The sequence below is a fragment of the Epinephelus moara genome, chromosome 5 (genome assembly GCF_006386435.1).
Source record: "Epinephelus moara isolate mb chromosome 5, YSFRI_EMoa_1.0, whole genome shotgun sequence".
Classification (NCBI taxonomy): domain Eukaryota; kingdom Metazoa; phylum Chordata; class Actinopteri; order Perciformes; family Serranidae; genus Epinephelus; species Epinephelus moara.
Genome location: NC_065510.1, coordinates 4,282,681 through 4,305,340, shown reverse-complemented (window position 1 = coordinate 4,305,340; position 22,660 = coordinate 4,282,681). Strand labels below are relative to the sequence as shown.

The 22,660-nt window shown below is 41.6% G+C and overlaps 1 protein-coding gene across 6 annotated transcripts in view; it reads right to left on the bottom strand.

The window, feature by feature from the left end:
- LOC126389801 (NACHT, LRR and PYD domains-containing protein 12-like) overlaps nucleotides 1-22,660 on the bottom strand; it is a 140,056-nt gene that overhangs the window by 15,181 nt on the left and 102,215 nt on the right. For 2 of the 6 annotated variants that reach the window (XM_050043691.1, XM_050043696.1), the window contains exons 1-8: nucleotides 16,656-16,761; nucleotides 15,204-15,370; nucleotides 13,207-13,329; nucleotides 10,829-10,879; nucleotides 7,311-9,168; nucleotides 6,333-6,500; nucleotides 3,384-3,557; nucleotides 2,949-3,122 (exon numbers count right to left, since the gene is read on the bottom strand). In XM_050043691.1, the coding sequence (XP_049899648.1) occupies nucleotides 2,949-3,122; nucleotides 3,384-3,557; nucleotides 6,333-6,500; nucleotides 7,311-9,168; nucleotides 10,829-10,879; nucleotides 13,207-13,329; nucleotides 15,204-15,339 (2,684 nt within the window). In that variant the 5' untranslated portion in view covers nucleotides 15,340-15,370; nucleotides 16,656-16,761. Of the gene's footprint in view, nucleotides 1-2,948; nucleotides 3,123-3,383; nucleotides 3,558-6,332; nucleotides 6,501-7,310; nucleotides 9,169-10,828; nucleotides 10,880-13,206; nucleotides 13,330-15,203; nucleotides 15,371-16,647; nucleotides 16,762-22,660 lie in introns of those variants that run through there. The other 4 variants (XM_050043692.1, XM_050043693.1, XM_050043695.1 and 1 more) reach the window with 4 other exon arrangements.

The window sequence follows — 22,660 nt, the reverse complement described above, 5'->3', positions numbered from 1 at the left end:
ATATATACATATATACATATATATACATATATATGTATATATGTATATATATATACATACACACACACATATATATTTATATGTATATATATATATACACATACATACATACATACATACATACATACATATATAGCTATTGTCTCTGTTACGGTAATGTCTGTGTGACATGTCATACAACTCCGGACAGACAGACACGGCCAGCACCAGCGTCTCCTCCTTTTTTTCTGGTTACCAGGGTGACGAGTTCCACGATATGATTGGTTGCCTGAAAAAAGCGCCGGTGACGACACCAGCACCTCTGTGAAAAGTTCAGAGATTTTCAACGCAAAACGCTTGGAGCGGCCGCACAAAAAAGGAGGAGCGGCCGGAAAAAAGACACTGAGTGCAGCGCCTTTTCCGTAGGCGGCCGCAGGTGGCCGCAGACGCTCTCTCCTCATTGGGAACAATTGAAAAAAGACGCTGGCCTTCTTCTGGCGCTCAGAAAAAGGCGCTATGTGGACACAGGGCCTAAGGCAGACATGAAGAGAACATTCCCCTCTTTCCTCTTGGCAGAGCATGAAGAGAACATTCCCCTCTTTCCTCTTGGCAGAGAATCCACTGACTCTTGTGGACAAGGTGAAATATCTTGGTCACATCATCAGGGATGACCTGTGTGATGATGATGATGATGATGATGATGATATACAGCGACAGTACTGTAAGTTGTATGCACAAGCAAATATGTTGGCACGTAAAATTTTATACAAACAAATTGCTTTGTTTAAAGCCTACTGTACTCCACTGTGTACTGCCTACTTGTGGTGCAGTTACAGTAAGGCTAAATTGAACAAACTTCGGGTGGCATATAATGATGCACTGCGAATTCTGTTGAAGCTCCCTAGATGGACGAGTGCCAGTCAGTTGCTTGTACACAGCAATGTTCCCACATTGGATGTTGTTGTTAGGAATTTGATGTTTACTTTTATGGCGCGGCTGAAGCACTCCACAAATGAATTGTTATGGCTCTAGTCATGCCTAAAAAGAGCAGTACCTGTTATTCCTCTAGTTTTTGGAGGCACTGGAGAGAGTGTTTGTATGTCTTTTAGATATGGTTCTAATGTTTGTTTGTTTGTTTTTTCGTGTGTGTGTGTGTGTGTGTGTGTGTGTTTTTTTATCCTGGTGTCTGATTGTTGTTACTGTTTCTTGTAGTTGTGTGTTTTTTATGGACCGAACTGAGTCTGAAATAAAGATTGATTGATTGATTGATTGTTGGAGCCTCTTTCTCAGCACCCTGGAATACATTTTCCAGAGGAGGCTCAGGCCTGTTAATTGAAGCACATTTTCTGGCCCCCTTTTTAAAAAAAAAATGGGAACCACCACCCTAGTCTGCCACTCTACAGGCACTGTCCAGGACCCCTACACCACACTGAGAAAGCGTGTCAACCAAGATCGACAAACAATGTCCAGAACCTTCAGCATCTCAGGACAGATCTCATCCACACCTGGCATCTTGCTGATGAGGAGCTTTTGGACTACCTCAGAGATATGGCATATGGATGAGGCTCCACCCAAGGCTTCAAGATCTGCCTCCTCCACAGAGGACTTGCTGTTTGGGCTCAGGAGTTCCTCAAAGTGCTCTTACCACTGCTCGACAGTATCCCCTGTCCGGGTCAGCAGTTCCTCCCGTACTGAACACAGCCTGAGACAAGTCCTGCTTTCCCCCACTGAGTCATTTAATGGTTTTCCAGAACTTTCTTAAGGCCAACTGAAAGTCCTTTTCCTTGGCCTCCCAAACTCCTCCCACACCTGGGTAATTGCTTTGGCGGGGCTTTGAGGTTGAACGATGCTGCATTTTAGCCAATCACAATGGAGGGGGCGGGGCCGAGACGTGCAGGTGTCCCCAGGAAATGTGAACCTACAGAAACAGCAAGCTCTGCGTCCATGGCGACCACTCCACCCAAAACGCCGTCTCGTCAACGTGAAAAACATGGACAACAGCACAACTTACAAGCGTTGTACATCCACCAGCACACCTTCCACTCCTCACGACAGCAAAACAAAAGGGCATTAGTGGCAACGTTTTTACCACCGTTTGGTTCGAGTTGCAGATAGGAGTGTAACACTGGGGGCACCGCCGGAAGTGAAGGGGGTGAGCGATCCCCGAGGCCTCTGCACTTCCGTTAGTCAAAAAACTACCGGACAGTGCCTCCAGAGGTAAAGGAAGAAAAAAATTATTTTATTTACCTTTGGATTTCCAGATTGATCCTTCTTCAACTTGATTGTCTCCTTCCCTGCTGATGTCCACCTGCAGTTTCTTAGGTTGCTGTGAGAACAACCTATCAACCACAACTTCTCACAGCTGCCTCAAGAGAGGTGGTCCTGAACATGGCCCACTTGGATTTCATGTCCCCAAACTCCCCAAGGATACATAAGAAACTCTTCTGGAGGTGGGAGTTGAAGACCTAGTGGACAGATGCCTCAGCCAGATGTTCCCATTTCACTGTCTCTACACATCTGGGTTTACCAGCTCTGCCTGGCAACCTCCCCCGCCATCTGATCCAACTCACCACCAGGTGGTGATCAGCTGATAACCCTGCTCCTCTCTTCACCCGAGTGTCAGAGACATACAGTCCCAGGTCTGATGATAGGACCACAATGTGGATCATCGACCTAGAGTGTTCTGGTACCAAGTACATTTACGAACCACCCTGTGCTCAAACATGGTGATTGTAATGGCCAATCGATGACTAGCACAAAAGTCTGATAAAGCATCGCTCAGTTTCAGATCAAGCAGGCTGTTCCTCCCAATTCCTTTGCCAATGTGAGCGCTAAAATCCCCCAGTAGAACTACAGGGTAATCTACACTGTTAAATCCTCCACATGTCTGGCATGTTTGAGTATAGACAATTACTTCACGTCAAGCAACGTTTAAAAGATTATGTGTTAAACAGAAGCTGAATTCTGACCTGAGAGTCTCCAGTGTACAGTGTGGACTCTCCAGACCAGTAGAGAGCATCATCACTCCTGAATCCTGCAGGTTGTTGTCACTCAGGTCCAGCTCTTTGTGAATACAGGTCTGTAAGGTGAGAACTGATGAGAACTCCTGACAGCATTTTTCTGTAAGCCTCGTCTGACTCAACCTAAAATATACATAAGAAGAAAATATTTTTCTTTAGTTTATTAAGTACATTTGTTGAATATTTGTAATGATTCAAAGGGCGAACACATGATAGTCTGAACATGGCCAAGATTAAGCACACGGTTGAAACCACAGTAATAGTTATGTATAATATTTAAGGTTCTGTTTCAGCAATAGGCATGTGATGCAAAACTAGATCACAAGATATGTAATGTTTGAGGCGCAGTACAGTGCACACAAAAGCATCAGAGTGAGATCTGACCTGAGAGTCTCCAGTGTACAGTGTGGACTCTTTAGTCCAGCAGAGAGCAGCTTCACTCCTGAATCCTGCAGGTTGTTGTTACTCAGGTCCAGCACTGTCAGAGTAGAGGACCGACATCTGAGAACTGAGGACAAGGCTTCACAGCTTCTCTCTGACAGATTACAGCCACTCAGCCTGAAGGGGAGACAGCCATTACGACAAACAAGATGATTCATATAATGAATGTAGAAAATATCATTTGTGAAGTTATGCCCTCTAATTTAATGAATCTGATCTGATTTGTGGTGTTCATGATTCAAACTAATTTCTAAGATAAAACTATTAAAGCAGGTATCCAAGGTGGCCTTTCCAAACTCAGTTTCTTTCCACCAATTACGTCTTGCTAAACCTTTATTTAATGTCACTTCCTGCTGCTGCTTGCCACAGTGCGCTGGTTTAGATGCCAGTTTACTCTGTGTGCATTCAGACCACAGCTGAAATGGTCAAGGGTTTAACCACTGGTTTTACACTAAACAATATTATACCAAGCTACAGAGAAGGTTTGGTACAGGTAGAGCTGGCCACCAGAGAGACTCTGCTCTCAGTGTAACAGTAACCAGGTAGAGCTACATTTCCTCACCTTATGCCCCAAATACAAAGCTCTGAGAAATGATCATTTTAGAATAGAATAGATAGCCTTTATTGTTCCATGGGGAAATTTGTTTTCCCTGTATTATGAAAACACACCCCAAAGTTCAAAACACAACAGTGAAACTCCCTCGTTTGTTGGGGAGGTGACTGCAGAAAAATGTATCACCTTATGTCACGAGCTGAGGACAACCAGTGAAACCTGAGAAACACACTGCACTGGCTTCTTTTTGAATTGTCTGATTTTTTATGTGGTGCTTTTTCGTGATGATGAATCTGTAAAGACTTCGTAAAGATCATTTGATTCCTTTCTCTTAGGACTGATACTGATAATCACTGTGTGAAGGAGGGTCGAATGTAGTCAGCAGTTTGTTTTATTTTACACCTTACTGTTGGCTAGTTTTTGTTTCATTTTGCACCTTACTGTTGGCTAGTTTTTTGTTTCATTTTGCACCTTACTGTTGGCTAGTTTTTGTTTCATTTTGCACCTTACTGTTGGCTAGTTTTTTGTTTCATTTTGCACCTTACTGTTGGCTAGTTTTTTGTTTCATTTTGCACCTTACTGTTGGCTAGTTTTTGTTTCATTTTGCACCTTACTGTTGGCTAGTTTTTTGTTTCATTTTGCACCTTACTGTTGGCTAGTTTTTTGTTTCATTTTGCACCTTACTGTTGGCTAGTTTTTGTTTCATTTTGCACCTTACTGTTGGCTAGTTTTTTGTTTCATTTTGCACCTTACTGTTGGCTAGTTTTTTGTTTCATTTTGCACCTTACTGTTGGCTAGTTTTTGTTTCATTTTGCACCTTACTGTTGGCTAGTTTTTTGTTTCATTTTGCACCTTACTGTTGGCTAGTTTTTTGTTTCATTTTGCACCTTACTGTTGGCTAGTTTTTGTTTCATTTTGCACCTTACTGTTGGCTAGTTTTTTGTTTCATTTTGCACCTTACTGTTGGCTAGTTTTTTGTTTCATTTTGCACCTTACTGTTGGCTAGTTTTTGTTTCATTTTGCACCTTACTGTTGGCTAGTTTTTTGTTTCATTTTGCACCTTACTGTTGGCTAGTTTTTTGTTTCATTTTGCACCTTACTGTTGGCTAGTTTTTGTTTCATTTTGCACCTTACTGTTGGCTAGTTTTTTGTTTCATTTTGCACCTTACTGTTGGCTAGTTTTTTGTTTCATTTTGCACCTTACTGTTGGCTAGTTTTTGTTTCATTTTGCACCTTACTGTTGGCTAGTTTTTTGTTTCATTTTGCACCTTACTGTTGGCTAGTTTTTTGTTTCATTTTGCACCTTACTGTTGGCTAGTTTTTGTTTCATTTTGCACCTTACTGTTGGCTAGTTTTTTGTTTCATTTTGCACCTTACTGTTGGCTAGTTTTTTGTTTCATTTTGCACCTTACTGTTGGCTAGTTTTTGTTTCATTTTGCACCTTACTGTTGGCTAGTTTTTTGTTTCATTTTGCACCTTACTGTTGGCTAGTTTTTTGTTTCATTTTGCACCTTACTGTTGGCTAGTTTTTTGTTTCATTTTGCACCTTACTGTTGGCTAGTTTTTTGTTTCATTTTGCACCTTACTGTTGTCTAGTTTTTTGTTTCATTTTGCACCTTACTGTTAGCTAGTTTTTTGTTTCATTTTGCACCTTACTGTTAGCTAGTTTTTTGTTTCATTTTGCACCTTACTGTTGTCTAGTTTTTTGTTTCATTTTGCACCTTACTGTTAGCTAGTTTTTTGTTTCATTTTGCACCTTAGTGTTGGCTAGTTTTTGTTTTATTTTGCACCTTACTGTTGTCTAGTTTGTTTTTTTCGTTTTGCACCTTACTGTTAGCTAGATTTTTGTTTCATTTTGCACCTTAGTCTTGGCTAGTTTTTGTTTCATTTTGGACCTTAGCGTTAGCTAGTTTTTTGTTTCATTTTGCACCTTACTGTTGTCTAGTTTTTTGTTTCATTTTGCACCTTACTGTTAGCTAGTTTTTTGTTTCATTTTGCACCTTAGTGTTGGCTAGTTTTTGTTTTATTTTGCACCTTACTGTTGTCTAGTTTGTTTTTTTCGTTTTGCACCTTACTGTTAGCTAGATTTTTGTTTCATTTTGCACCTTAGTCTTGGCTAGTTTTTGTTTCATTTTGGACCTTAGCGTTAGCTAGTTTTTTGTTTCATTTTGCACCTTAGTGTTGGCTAGTTTTTGTTATACATTGCACCTTGGGCTTTGGTCACTGTTAGCTATTTCATTTGTTGTACAATCCCGAAGACTTTTGAGTATCCACACTGACATGTATGTGTATGTAAAGCAACAAGTAAATGGTCTTTCCAACGAAAAGCTGAATCTGACCTGAGAGTCTTCAGTGTACAGCCTGAACTCTTAAGTCCATCAGAGAGCTCGTTCACCCCTGAATCCTGCAGGTTGTTGTAACTCAGGTCCACCACTTTCACACTGGAGAACGGGAGAACTGAGGACAGAGTCAAACAACTCCACTTTGACAGGTTACAGCAACTCAGTCTGAAAAACGAGGAGGAATAAAGACAAATGTTGACACTGTTCCTTCACATTTCAAATCAAAAGGTATCACATTTGTAGAACTGCCGTCTCTTGCTTGACGAGTTGACTACTCTGGTTTTAGGGTCTTGTTTTAATCAAATGTTCAGTCAATATATTTTGATTTCAGTGAACACTAACAGTAAATCGTAATTTCTTTAAAAGTAAAGATCGCTGTGGTGTAGTAATCATACTCAACTGTGCTTTGGTCATCTGTAAGGAATACTCAACAGCATTATGATCTGCATTTGGAGCAATAACACTGATAATACTACGAAAAGAAGTGATGGATTTTTCAGACAAATCATCGACAATTCTTTTAGTAACTCCATACCCTACAGAAATCAGTCAACTAGGAACCTGTTTGATTGAGGACATCTGCTGATGTTTAACAGTTTGTACAGGTTCGGATATCGGACACAGCACTTATTGGCACCAAGCAAAATGGGACGAATGCATTAAATCAAATTTACAAAACTACCAAAACACCAAAGTCAGACACTGATTGCTCAGTAATGTGACTCTGATCAAATACTTTACCTTATTTGATACTAAGCTAAGATTGAGTCATTTTATGTAGAGAATATTCTCGTCTGCCTGCTTGTGTTACAACAACATTAAACTGTGAAGACTGTGATAAGTTTGGCATCTTTAATCAAATAAATAATAAACAGGGTTCTTTAAAAAAAACTTGTTGCCAACAATATTTACACAGTGTAAAAACTTTTCCAACATTACCCAGCCTGAGGTATCTGCAGTTATTTGTGCACTTACAGAGCTTTGTTGGAGGCTTTGACCACTGGCAGCAGCCTCAGAAGACCCTCCTCTGAAGGGAAGTATTTCTTCAGGTCAAACACGTCCAGGTCGTTTTCTGATGACAATAAGATGAAGACCAGAGCTGACCACTGAGCGCGGGACAGTTTAACTGTGGACAGACTTCCTGAACTCAGGTACTGTTGGATCCCCTCCACTAGAGAACGATCATTCAGTTCATTCAGACAGTGGAACAGATTGATGCTTTGCTCTGGATACTGATTCTCACTGATCTTCTTCTTGATGTACTGGACTGTTTCCTTAATGCTGTGTGAGCTACTTCCTGTTTGTGCCACCAGACCTCGTAGGACACTCTGATTGGTCTCCAGTGAAAGACCCAGGAGGAAGCGGAGGAACAAATCCAGGTGTCCATTTAGATTCTTTAAGGCCTTGTCCACAGCACTCTGGTAGAATGGTATTAGTACAGGCTTTTCTCTGAATGGAAGCCACCACCAGGAAGTTGTTTGTTCTTCTGCCATCAGATTGACACCAGAGTTGATGAAGGTCAGGTGGACATGAAGAGCAGCCAGAAACTCCTGAACACTCAGATGTAAAAAGCTGAACATCTTGTCTTCATCTTTCTTCCTCCAACGTTCCTCTTTGAAGATCTCTGTGAACACTCCTGAGCACACCGAGGCTCCACTGACATCAATGCCACTCTCTTTGAGATCTCTCTCGTAGAAGGTCAGGTTGCCCTTTTCCAGTTGGTGGAAAGCCAGTTTTGCTAATGATTTAATGTAGTGAAGGCACTTTTTTTGGTCGTACTTCTTTTTGATCTGATGAGCCTGAAACTTCAAGAACCCTGTGTACATCTCAGTCAGGGTCTTGGGCAGCTCTCCTCCCTCTCTGGTCTTCAGAACTGTAGCAGTGATCCAGCAGAAGACTGGGATGTGGCACATGATGTGGAGGCTTCGTGATGTCTTGATGTGGGAGACGATTCTGTTGGCCTGCTCCTCATCTCTGAATCTCTTGCCAAAGTACTCCTCCTTCTGCTGGTCAGTGAATCCTCTAACCTCTGTCATGATGTCCACAAAATCAGAATGGATCTGATTGGCTGCTGCAGGTTGTGTGGTTATCCAGAGGCGAGCAGAGGGAAGCAGATTCTTCTTGATAAGGTTTGTTACCAGCACATCCACCGGGATCGACTCTGTCACATCAAAGTCCGTCTCCTGGTTTTCATTATTAGAACAGTCCAGCTGAAGGCGGCTCTCATCCAGTCCATCCAACACAAAGAGAAGTTTGAACCTGCTCTTGTCAAAGTTGGTGTTTCCTGATGACTGCAGAGTTGTAAAGATGTAATTAAGAGCTTCTCTCTTGATGTCTTTGGTCTCCCTGATACATTTATGAATGAGCTCTGCCAAACAACAACATATTTTTTTCTCCTTCAATATATTCAGCTGGCGGAAGGTGAAGGGGAAAACAAGATCCACATCTTGATTGGTTCTTCCTTCAGCCCAGTCCAACACAAACTTGCGCACAAGAAATGTTTTTCCAATTCCTGCGATTCCATTGGTCAGCACTGTTCTAATGGGTTTATATCTTCCAGAGGGGGGTTTGAACATGTCATTGGGTTTAATTGTTTTCTCTGTATCTGCTGGCTTCCTCTTTGCCTCAATCTGTGTGACCTCATGCTGTGTGTTGATGTGTACGTCACCTCCAGCTGTGATGTACAGCTCTGTGTAGATATCATCCAGATGCTGCTCATCCGTCTTTTCCATCAACCCTTCTTGTGCACACATGAACTTATCATGGAGGTGTGATTGAAGCAGTTCTTGGTAGAATGAGATGTTTCGGTTCTTTGGCACCGGAACAATCAGGTCTGCGTTGAACACAAAGATAAAAAAGTGTTAGTCTGTTGTCTGTGTCTGTTTGTCCACAGTAGTAGTTGATCACAACATGTGGCCTGCTCAAAGACACGGTGTAAGGACAAAAGAGCAACCAGTTCCTACATGCAACATCTGATCGTAGCGCAGCAAAGACTGCACACAAATCACCACTTATGAACACACTTACCCAAAGTAAACAAGTCCAGCATCAGCAGCTACAACATAAAGCTTGCCACATTACTTTTCAAGCAAAGGACCAACAAAGCCAAGTTAGCACCAAACTGCTGACTCTGCAAAGACAAAAGAGCGACCAGTTTCCACTGACATGCAAAATTGGAACGTAGCAAAGACTGCGCCGAACCTTCACAATGGAAGAACTGTCAGCTGACAAAGCAGCATGCCACGAAATCTTCCTCTCTCCCTTCATGGACTGACTGATATGATGGATGTGACTGGACCTAGCTAATATTAGCACAATAACAGTACAGGCTTAGTGACTCATTGAGTTTATTGTTGTGATCACCTGGTAGTTAGGCTGCTGGGTTAGTATGCCTCATACAGACTGCCTGCATGCAAACTAACCAGCCTTTTACTAACCTGGCACCTTTATGTGGTATAGATCACACACATATACTCAAAGTTCAAGATTCATGCGTTTCTACTGTTCTGTCTGACCACATGGGCTCATGAGGTACAAAGATCTCTCTCAGTCACCATCTTTGTAGTTTTTCTTTGTCAACCATTTGGTTTTGTAGGCTGTGCAGCCCCGGCCACAAGCAAGTCCGCCAGGCTTTGAAGACAATTTTCGTATTGACCAAACAGTGGTACTGCAATTTCCTGTCACATGATGCCATCAGGCCCAAAAAGACTTTTTCCCATAAACTTACTATAAATCAGCTGATACATTTTTTGAGCATTTAACATAATTATTTATTATTTTTTATATGTTTATATAATTTTTTCATATTTTTGATTAACCTGAGTTCCTAACAATATTCATACAGGTGTACAGTGCTGCCTCTATAACCTCATACGTCTCACTGGTACTTTACTAAAACCATCAAACCAATTTCACTGACATTTTATCATCAAAACTTTTCAACAGTTTTGTCACAAAAGGATCAAAACTCGACCCAAACAAACTGGGCAGGTAAACATCAATAGGCAGTGTGGATAATGAATTGGCAGTGATACTTAAATATATATTTTACCTTTGTGTGTGTGATGCATCAGCCAGTCTCAGTACTGTATTGATACTCTGTCAGAGTTCAACACAAACAAACTCTCCATTCTGTGACTTGTTGGGTGAAACTCAAGGAAGCTGTGAAGCTCATCTCTGTCCAACATACAGTTTATGGCTGTCCTCTGTCACCTTCACTCTCGGTGCCCTGTGTGTGTGTGTGTGTGTGTGCCCTGTGTGTGTGTGTGTGCCCTGTGTGTGTGTGTGTGTGTGTGTGTGTGTGTGTGTGTGTGTGTGTGTGTGTGTGTGTGTGTGTGTGTGTCTGTTGCACAGCACATTCCATGTGCAGTGGCTTCAGAAAATATTCCAATATTTTAATATTTAAAACGGATTAACTTTTATGCCAGTGACCTTACACATACACACACACACACACACACACACACATATTATATAATCTATCATAAATGTACCTTCAGACTGAGAAGAGGATGCTGAAGTTTCTCCAACATCACTGACGTCCACTGAAACACAGAAATAATTTGTTATGTTTTCCATTTATTACTGGTTTTATCTATTTGACACAGTTTGCACTGAAACACACACGCCTCCCTCTCAGACTCACAACTGTCAAATCCAAATTCTGTGCACAAATTTGTTAAAATCTGTGTTAGTGAGCTCTTCTCATTTTTCCACGCTCATCCATCGACCTGACAGGTGTGGCTGATTAAACAGTATCAGGTGTGCCTTTGCATTAGGGCTGCACGATATTGGAAAAAACTGACATTGCGATTTTTATTTTTTTGCAAAATATATTGCGATAGCTGCAGAGGCTCCCAGCTTCATGTGAAACAGACTACATTATAGACGGTCCGTTATTTATTAATCCCTCTGTGTCTTTATATTTTTACTTTTTATCCGCTCTGTTGTCTTTGTAAAGTTAATGCAACGCGCCATCATTTCAAACTAAACACTTCTTGAATTTGTTTCAAATTAAAAGCCCCTTATAACCTCGGCTGAGAGAATCCCTCCATTTTCTAAATAGGCTTTTATTGTGAAACATTTGCAGGAAGTTGTGGAGGACTGTGCTGACACTTTTTAGGTGACCACAGTAACATGTCAGCTGGCACATGAACAGACACAGTGACTGAAATAATAGTAAAGTCATAAAATAGGACAAGAATAACCTGATGACATCACACATGTCGTGAAAGACGACCGGGGATAATTGGTGAGTACCAGCGTGTAGTGTGTCATGTCTGTCGGCCAAGTCACGATTTTATGACTCCACAATTGTGTAATGTGACATAGTGACTTTCAGAACAGGCAGAAAAGTCATGTAGTGTGAACCAGGCATAAATCCTCTTTTACCGTTTCTCCCTCTTGCATGTCGCTCATTTTCAGTGTGTGACTGCAGCGTGTGCACGAGAGGGGGAGGGGCTGCTGTTGTCAGAGAGGGAGGGACAGAGAGAGAGAGGCGAGCGGAGCAACGAGCGGAGCAACGAGCGGAGCAACGAGCGGAGCAACGAGCTGCTTTTCTGAAGCAAAACAAAAGTTTACATGTTCTAAAAAAATGTCCTGCGATGTGACTACTGCACATCACGATGGCGATGTTCAAACGATATATCGTGCAGCCCTACTTGGCATGGTCACAAGGACACTTTTTTAAATGCCAGTGTGTCCCTTTCTATCATTCTGTGTCTCCCTCTCTAAATTCAGACATTTTTGCAGGTGCGTGAACACAGCACAGGCCGACTTATCCCCAAGTTCTGACGTTCTGCTGCTCCATCTGTGCAAAGAGTATGCTCTGTGCTACGACAGCATGGTGCTATAAATCACCGCACGGCACATATACATTTCAAGAGCGCTCCTAATGAGGGTCCAGCTCCAAAGATAGAAAATCTATCTGTGGCACCAGATGTTCATGTTATGACCGAGGGTCATAAGGACAGAGGGATGTCGTATGCTGTAAAGCCCTGTGAGGCAAATTGTGATTTGTGATATTGGGCTTTATAAATAAAATTGATTGATTGATTGATTGATGTTTTGATCATGGCGGTCCACCAGAATGAGTGGGAAACCCTGAGTGTAAAATGTGCAGCTTTATCTTTAAGTAAGACGTTTAATAGGCACTTTCATTGGTGAAGAGAACACTTCTCCAAAGTGCCAGACGCCATCGACAGCAAACAGTTGCCAACTCAAGCAGGTTACGACGATGTCAGGTCAAGACCCTGGTGAGGATGATGAGCGTGCAGATGAGCTTCTCGGGTGGCGTCCTGTGGCTTGTGTTTTCATGGTCGTCTTCTGTGAAGCACTGAATTTTGTTCATGTAAAAGTTGCTATACCAAATAAAATTTGTTCTTCTTCTAGAGTGTCCTTTTACTGTGACCACATCCAGTAATAATGCTGTTTAAAATCAGCCATACCCGTCAGGTGGATTTAGGCTAATCTGTGACCAAAATTTGAGAGAAATATTTCTTCTGAGTGCATAAAAAAGGCTTGGTTCTTTTATTGTGACTCCTGAGAGATGGAGTGAACTGTGTGACATTTATATTTCGGTTCAGAGTAATAATTCAGTCTGGTTATGATTTACGAGCAGAAGTGAGGTGACTTTTTTGTCATTTGGCTTTTGTCTGTTAAAACACACACACACACACACACACACACACACACACACACACACACACACACAGGAGGCTGAGCTGAAACATAGAAATGCAACATCTCTTAAGAAATGCAAAATAAATACACCAGGCATTTGGTGGATTAAATCAACATCATCATCAACATTTACATAATTAAACATTAATATGGCATTTATTTGGTTTATGAATTGAGGGGAGACATTTACCAGGCGTGTTGGCGACAGTGAAATTGATCTGGTTTGCATGAACATTGCTCAGCTGAGGCATGTAGACGACACTTCCATACTGGGCGGTGAGGCTCCTGCTTCCCACTTCAATCTGAGTTTGAGCTGATTGAGAACAGACAAAATAATCAGGACCAGGCAACATGCATTCCTCTGCTTTATCTGAATACATTTGAAGTGTAGATTACTCCAGTAATGTCTCTCCATATGTTCATCTGTGAGTAATCGATGAGTTAGAGCTCAGATGAGACAATCTTCTCCTGTAAAGAAAAATTTACAGTGTTTCCTTTGGATCAGGATGCTGTTGGTGTAACTCACACTGATATGGTTCAAAGATCACAAACTGCCTCATGTTGGTATTTTTTAAGGTTTATCTTTATTATTTATAAATTCAATTTGATAAGCAGTTGTGTTGGTGCTGTATATAATTATTTGTGTGCATCTGTTTGGATGTTAACGACTCTACTCTGCGCAGTTACCTGCTCTTTCCACAAGGTGGCAGACACTTGTCGTGTTGGTTGATTGCATGTGCAGAGACGACAAGTCACTCCCCCACTTACAGTATTTTGGCCAGATCCAAATGTACGGACGTCACCGCACTCGCAGACTCGCAGACTCGCAGGCACATTCCCGAGAAGTCTGGGAGTGCTGACGGCTCCAAATCCACAATTCAACTAATCCACAGGGGCCTCAGGCAGACTTTCTGCAGACTCCCAGAGAGTCAGCTTGGGGTGCAGACTTCACTGATTTAATAACCCACAATTTCTGGTATTTTTAATAGCCAAAAAAACCCACCGTATGAATGTGTAAGATAGCTGTTGATAGTTAGGCTGATTAAAATGCAACTTGAATTGTGGGGCCCGAAATAACTTTCAACCACATCATGATACAGATATGTTTAAGTACAGGCTGTGGAGGGACTGACAATACATTTATTACTGCAGCCGATCAGGCTGCACCGTATAATGGGTAAAAAAAAACAAAAAAAAGGCTGAAAAACAACTAAAGAACATTTCTAATGTCAGAAATACAAAGTTTACTGAGCTATCGCTCCGTCCTTAATTACAAACATTTCTGTTTTTGACCACGTGCAGCCTGTACATTCTATAGAGATGTATGAAAACATATTTGTTCAGTCACAAAAAAGGCTATACATGAGGTTTATATCTTGTTATCTGCAGGAACACATGAGTAGGCACTATTCATCAACTGCTGTAAAATTTAAATTAAATGCCCCGTCCCTCTTACCAGCCCGGTGTGGCTAAAAGCCTGCCTCACTTGAGCCCCGTTTCCCCTGAGCAGTTCAGTTCAGTTCATAGTTTCTGTCTCCACAGTGAAAGTTGTGGATGGTCCCAACAGAAGCGTTCCTGAGCGTCCCCATGTTTGGTCCCCCCTCTGTTGGGGTACCTAGCACACAGATCTGGTACTAAAAGGTGGAGCTAGAAACCCTGCAGTCTGATTGGTCAGTAGAGGACGGTCACTCTAGTTTTATGTAACCTCTGTTCATACATCAGTAAACTACAACTATAAAATGAAAGAGAAAANGACAACAACCCCGCCCACATTTAAGAGGACTGTCTGAACAGACCCAGGGTCTAGGTACCATGTCTGAAGGGTTACTGCTGGTTCCACAGGGACTGAACTGAAAGGGTTTGGTGGAGACGGGGCTTTAGAGGCTGGTCTGGTTGCCAAGCAGTTCATTTTTTTAACAGAAGTTCTTCAGATGTATAAAAGCGTGTTATTGGCGATCTCAAATTATGTGTCTCTTCTTGGATTACCCATAACTTTTTATATTCCTTTGGTCTACAAGGGTCCTCAGATTAAAAGAATCAAAAGTCTCTCTGACTGCTCTCTCAGCAGCTGCAACTCAGATTCTTTGAGAGCAGAGCTTTTTCTGCCAAATCTAACTTTACGACTGATTGCAAATAACAGTCGATTCCTCGCTCTGACTAAAATGTTTTTCTCTTCCTGTCACTGACCTGTTGTTGGTGTGTTTGCATTCTCCAGCTGGTTCTTTGGGATGACTGATAAATCTTTAAGGGGGTTCCACTTGAAGCGCTTCGAGTCGTCATCCCCGGGCTCGTCCAGAGCATCTGAGAGGACCCGTTTTGCCATTGACAGGACTCACTTTGTCATTGTTGGCTTCCTGTTAAAATCAGACGATACTGTGAACCTTAAAGACAGTTGTGTGTGACATACACATCAACATTAAAAGCACAATACACAACAGTATTGATAAACTAACCGTTACCCATGAATCCTTGTGCAATCACACCAGCTAGCTTATGTGTAATCACTGCTGCATCGCTCCATAACGGTGAGGCAAACGAGGTCGCTAACAGTTACGATCCATTGAAACATACTGGTCAATAAGCTGTATTAATATTCCAAAATGATTAAATAATAATAATTATTATTACTATTTAGGCAATTAATATTCGTATTATGACTGTTTGACTGGTCATCAATTATCTGAAGGTGTCAATCAGCTGACAGGCTGTCACATGTTCATGTTTGTAGCTTAGTTGATGTGACGCACTTTCTGCTGTGCAGAGGATTGTGGGTCAGAATAGCCAGAAAGGCATGGTGGCTAGCATACTGCAAAATTGGACTGGATGTAGTGGAACATCCTGGTATTTCTGGCCTACTGCATCTGACACACTCTGTGTTGGGACTAGGGTTGCAGCAGTACACCAGTTCAAAGGTCTACTGTGATATTAAAATTAACAGTTATCATATTGTGTGCATTTGCTTATCTACAATATTACAATGAAAAATGCAACTGGACAGAAAACTTTATTTTCAGTTCTTTCCAAAAGAGACTTTTTACACAAACGTCCTTTAACAAAATGGTTTCAAGGTTCAAGGCTTGAATATGAACCATCAGGATTCTTATTAAACACAATGACTGAATGTTACAGACACTGAACAGTGTTTCATGTCTCCATCTGCTGCTGGGCCGTCACCATAACAGTCAATATGATGTTAATTCACTACAGAAGAGACTTGATGATGATCACTTAAGTTAGGTGGGGAAAAAGTGGATATATTGATATCAAATATCTACAAAAAATGGTTCTGTAATACCGTGAAAATGCGATATTCTCTGTGACAGTTACTGTGACGTTTTGTGACGTTCGGTGTGTTAACTTCCGGAGTTTTAAAGTAGTAAAAGTAAAAGTGGATCTCTGTCTCTCTCTCTCTCACACACACACACACACACACACACACACACACACACACACACACACACACACACAGCTGTGAATAATGATCGATCTGACAGCCGTTCAGCTCGCGTGCCGTTAACTCCAGAGTACTGTTTTATTTACTTTCCTGTCAACACTTCCGGTTCGCTGACATCGAATAAAAGTGAAGTGACGACGTTTCCAAATTAAAGAACCAATGAGAGCAGAGAGTTACCTCCTCACCTGGAGCTCACCTGACTCTTCACCACGTCCACACACTTGTTACTCCATGTTAAACACCGTCTGTCATCTGACGGTGCCGCCCTGTGTCCGTCATCTTCCGGTTACCACCGAGAGAGGAGAGACCGGGCTCCTTTCAAAATAAAACACTACAGTTCAGACAGGAAATACCAGAATAAAAGCCGCTGATGAAGCTGCACTGGAACATAAACTTGACACTCATTGGTCAGTGAACAAACCATGACGGAGTCATTTACAAAGAACAATGATGATGTCACACATGTTTACGAATCTGTTTTATTTTATGTTGAAAGACTTCTATCTACATTCAGATATTACACAGGAAGACTTTAACCCCGTCCAGAACACAGTCAACACAAAAAATACTCTGCACTCATAGGTTATAGATAGGAAATAGATGAATAAATAAAATCTGATTTGGACACACACACATGCAGCGTCTGTTGTGTGGATACATCACAACTCAAAATGTCCTTAATTTTTTAAGTATTTCTGTTGTGTTTCTGTTAAAAGCTCCCGAGGTGAACACTGTGTGACCATCATTAATCAAATGTATTGTCAGTTGATGGTTTCATTAGAAACTGCATTTCATTTCCCAGTGACGCTCAGATCCACCGTCCATTCTGATGGACGGAGAGTTTTGAAACCTGTGAGTAAAAAGCTGTAAATCTTTCATATGATTTTTGACATGTATCAGTAACTTACCATCTCATCTTTACTTTAAACACAAATTATGAACTTTAACAATATGATGCATGGACTCAAACGTGCCTTGCACTTCAGCCACGCTTTTTAAAAAAGGGGGCGTGGCTCTACTGCAGACCACTTTAGATGATGCAAAGCTCTGTGATTGGTTCTTACTGAGCATTCCCACCAAAAGCTTCATGGGGTCCGTCCCAAGTCTCTTAATTTACTGCTAGTTATCTTACCTAGCCGACTTTGCTAGCTGTTTAGCCCCTCCCACCTAGGAAAAAATGCGAGGAGCTAGCGCTAGGAGCGATGAGCGAGCATTGTCAGTTTAAGAGACATGAGACGGCCTTACTCTGAAGCGTCATGTGAAGCAACGTCCATTCCTGATGACGGCGGCACAGCTGGATCTGCTGCATAACGGAGCCAGCTTTTGGCGTACATCCCAAGTCACATTATATTCACTGATCAAAGCCGTAAGGACCCTCACAGCTGATCAGGAAAAACTCCCCAAAAAACCCTTTAACGGGGAAAAAACAGTAGAAACCTCAGGAAGAGCAACTGAGGAGGGATCCCTCTTCCAGGACGGACAGACGTGCAATAGATGTCGTACAGAACAGATCAGCATAATAAATTAACAGTAATCCGCATGACACAATGAGACAGAGAGAGAGAGAGAGAGAGAGAGAGAGAGAGAGAGAGAGAGAGAGAGAGAGATGCAGGTAATGACAGTAGCTTACAACAACATTAATGAAAGTAATAATATTAATTAATATTAATATGCTAATTAATATTACCAACAAGCTATTAAACATTATTCCACTCACATGACATGCAGGACAATTAATGATGGGCAAATGTATGTGTGTGTGTGTGTGTGTGTGTGTGTGTGTGTGGGGGGGGGGTTCTGGACATGAGCAGCTGCACATTTAACAGCCACACATCACAGACAGTCCGCTGAACACCGCAGCGGGTTGTGAATGAAATAACCTTAATTACAACATGACAGTCTTGCAGGAAATATCATCAACGTTACTCTTTGTAGTCACGTAGGCATGTGAACACAGCGTGTCATTGCAAAGGATGCATGTAACGGGTACACTTGAGCTGTTTCTCCGCCATCTCGTTCAAATGAGCCAGGTGTAGGGGGCGGGTATTTATTCGTCAGAACCTCAAGCTGAAAAAGACTTCCTGTTAGGAACGTCTCGACCATCCTAGCTCGTAGCTGCTTAAAGCTTGCTGCTAGCTCCTAGCGCTAGCTCCTCGCTACACAAATAAGAGACTTGGGACGGCCTAGAAGATGGCCGACCTCGAGCGACTTCCAGTTCAAGCGAGGAGCTAGCAGTAGCACTATAAAAATAAGAGACTTGGGACGCACCCATGGTCGCCTGCGGGAGCTCTGGTCGCTCTGACATCAGCTCCAACAGGCACTTGCAGTGGCCAAAGGGGCGGGGCCGGCTGCTGCAGATGTGTCCATCTAGGCTGAACGGGCTGTTCACTTTACAAGGATGAACCAATATACTATCATTTATGTCTTCACTTTGTAATTTACATGACTTTCATTGCACAATTAAAATAACACTAATAAACACAGTCATATAGCCTTAATGAGTCTTTTATTATTATGGTTTTACCCTCCTGTTGGCATGTAGGACCACTGAGAAATGTAATTGGTGGTAAATAAACAGGAGCTCATGGATCGCACTTTCGGAAGCCTCCTTTCTACTGCATCGGCGTATTTGCTGAGGAATGTTGGGAATAGAATGATTTTATGTGTTTTACTATCAGTTGTGTTTCACTATATAAGTTTTAGATGTGTGAACAATGAGAATACTGAGATGATTTCAGCTGATCTGAATGTGTTTGCTTTGTAGAAGTGGAGAAGTACAGGAGAGGAAGAGACATGAAGTCTGAGGAGCACATACCTCAATGCTTAGATAATTAGTTTCATATATGGTAAAAAGAATAGAAAGTGATGTACAGATAGTAAGGTACAGCACGTGTAGGGAGTTGTGTTGTTCTCTTGTCTTTCAAAACAGGAACCACGCCCCCACCGCCAGCGGGAAGGAGTCAGATTAACACGAGGCAGGGGCGTGGTGTGGTGAAGGAGGAAGTGGATCTGCCAATGAGAAGAGGACAACGCCTTGCGTGCACAATGACACTCTGTTACGCTCAAATATACTGGGTCAGGGAAAGGACAGGAGGTCAGACTTCGTGAACTGACACACCTTTGTTGTTCGTCAGGGACGATTCCTTTACTGCTTAATAAACTACATTAACTGAGACCGAATATCTTCTCCTATTGCTTCATTAAAGAACACGCAGGACTGAGCTCACACATAGCACATTGGAGAGCAGGATGAGCCCCCAGTCCATCAGGAAACACAGGGCCCCGGTCATCCCTCTCCCCATCAACACTTTCCAGCCCTCCTGGAGGACCACGAGCACCACGAGGTGTTCCCAGACCAGATGAGATCTATAATCGCTCCAGCATATTCTGGCCTTTAATGAAGCCAGTGTTTGCTTAGCATGGTTTGAATTAGCATCTATGACGTGGGGATTATCTGAAGTAAATAAACTTAAACTATCTGCCTGGAGGTTTTTGTAAATGTGTGTCGGGCTGTGGCAGAAGTAATGAGACATTCTTACTGATGATTCTTTCCACTCACAAGGTCCCAATTCAGTTTGATTTCTGATTCAATATCGATTCGATTGGGAATATAGAATAGAATATACTTTATTGTCCCCTAGGGGAAATTTGTGGTGGACTCTAGTGCATACACCAGCTGCCTTGCAGGCAATAAATATACACAAAACAGCAAAGACACAGGAAATGGCAAACACACACACTCATAAGACACAAACCAACAGGAAAAAAAAAAGAATGAAAACAAAGATCAAAAACCCAGCTAGACAAAATGTGAAAAACATACAGAACACCAAGTTATTGCACAGTCCCCAATATTTCCCAGCCTTCATGAGCTATTTAACAGTTTGATGGAATTAGGAATGAATGAGTGTTTGAAACGGTTCAGTTTGCATTTAAGAAGTCTGAACCTTCTGCCAGAAGGCAAGAGCTCATACTCAGGATGAAGGGTGTGAGACGGACCCACCAACACCCTCCCTGCCTGCCTGAGTACAGACTGCTCATAGATGGACTGAAGAGAGAGAGCTTTTCAGTCCTCCCCATCACCTTCATAGCAGCCTGTACCAGGCGCTGCAGCTTGGATTTGGACTGTGCAGAGAGGTTGCCGAACCACGCCGTCATCCCATACCTGATAACACTCTCCATCACTGCCTGATAGAATGAAAACATAATGTTGTGACTGACACCAAACAACCTCACCTCAGCCCCCACTGACCGAGGGTCCAGCACCATCTCCTCTGTTTTTTTAGTGTTAAAATATATTAGTTATGTTTCAGATACAAAACTAATTTTTGCTAGAAAAGATTCTCAGAGAACTAATACTGTACATTTCATAAGGAATTATTTTCTAAAAAGAATAAAATCAGAACAGGATTAAAACTGAATATTTCATAACTAAATGTTTCTACAGCAGCAACAGTCAGAGATGGACCAAAATACCCCTCAAATAAATGCATCAAAATTAAATACATGTATTTTGTATTTTCAAATACAGAAAATACTTTTTTCTTTTTCTTTTTAGCAGTGACCCGCAGCTCTACAGGTCACTCTGTCGGTCGGTCGGTCCACAAAGCTTTATGTGAATAACTCAAAAAGTCCTTGACCAAAAATGCTGAAAATTTACATGCTGCAACTAGAGACCATGACTAACTATACCAGAAAGAACAACCATGATTCATCCATTAATGGCGTGATAGTAGCAAATTTGGACGCAGCTGTTGTAAATTTGTGCTTGTTTGGTGAAGCAGAGTATTCAGGTTTGGGCTATAGGATAAACACAAAGCTCTGGTGTACAGTCACATAACTAACTAAGTGTAACTAAACCTTAACAGCCCATAAACTTTTTTGTATCAACAAATAAAATATTCACAGACACTGTGATAATAACATATGAATTCATTTCAACTTTTTTCAAATGACAAAGAGAAAGAAAAGCTAGGGACATGTAGGCTACACTAAAATATTATTTATTGATTCAGATTTAGATTCAGACAACTTTACTGATCCCACGTAAGGCAGTTCATTTGTAGCATACTCATCCCAAGCATCAACCACAACAACATACAGTTTCCTATGTTATGCACAGTCCAGTGAAACAGACCACGAGGTCACTGAAGGGCCCAAGTTTAAAAAAACATATAGATAAAAATATATATTAAAAAAAAGAAGTAAAAAATATTATTACAGTTAATATTATAAGAATGTGTAGCCTATCAGAGCGCCTGTCATGGGCAGCCCACTCTGACATCTCTCCACTTAGTGCATGTATAGGTCCAGTTTGTGCATGTGTGTGTTCGGACCCGTGTGTAATTGACAACAGAGTGGAAAAAAAAAAAAAAAAAAAAAATTGAATTTCCCCTCGGGGATTAATAAAGTATATAAAATTAAAATTAAAAAAATTATTTTTGTTTTTTTGATCCATGGAGAAAGTATTGAGTATTTTAAATACAAAATTACTCCACTCAAAAGTATTTTGTTACAAATGACATTTGCTTTTTATCGGCCTTATCAAATACAAATTACAAGATACTCAAATGTAACTGAAATACGTATTTTAAATACAAGTAATAGAAATACTGCCCATCCCTGGCAACAGTAAGATTAAAACACAATATACACTCAATGTCTGACTGGAAACAAATGTCAATAAAATAAATCCTGACGTCACAATACTGAAGTTTAGAAAGAATAAAGAACACAGACATCAGTCAGTATCAGTCCTCCTGTCCTCTCTGCTGCTGAGGAGACTCACTGCCTTCAGGTCACATGACTACAGGTCACGTGACCACAGGTCACATGACCACAGGTGTTAAGACATGAAACAAACTGAGCTGAACAGTCAGACATCAACAGCTGTTGTTGTTTCAGCTTGTTAGTAACAGTTAGCTGTAAAGCCTCTGTGCTTGTTTAGAACATGATGTCAGCGGCGGTGGATGACAGACTGCGGACAGAGCAGACTGAAATATTCTCTACATGTTGCTGATCAGCTGTATTGATAAAGTATTGACTTTTTACTGCACTCACAGTAACAAGCGTAGCTGTCGTCAGCTCAAGTTATCTCCACTTCCTGTCTGCACGGCGGCATCTCTACTACAGACGTGTGTGTGTGTGTGTGTGTGTGTGTGTGTGTGTGTGCGTGCTTGTAAAAGTGGCG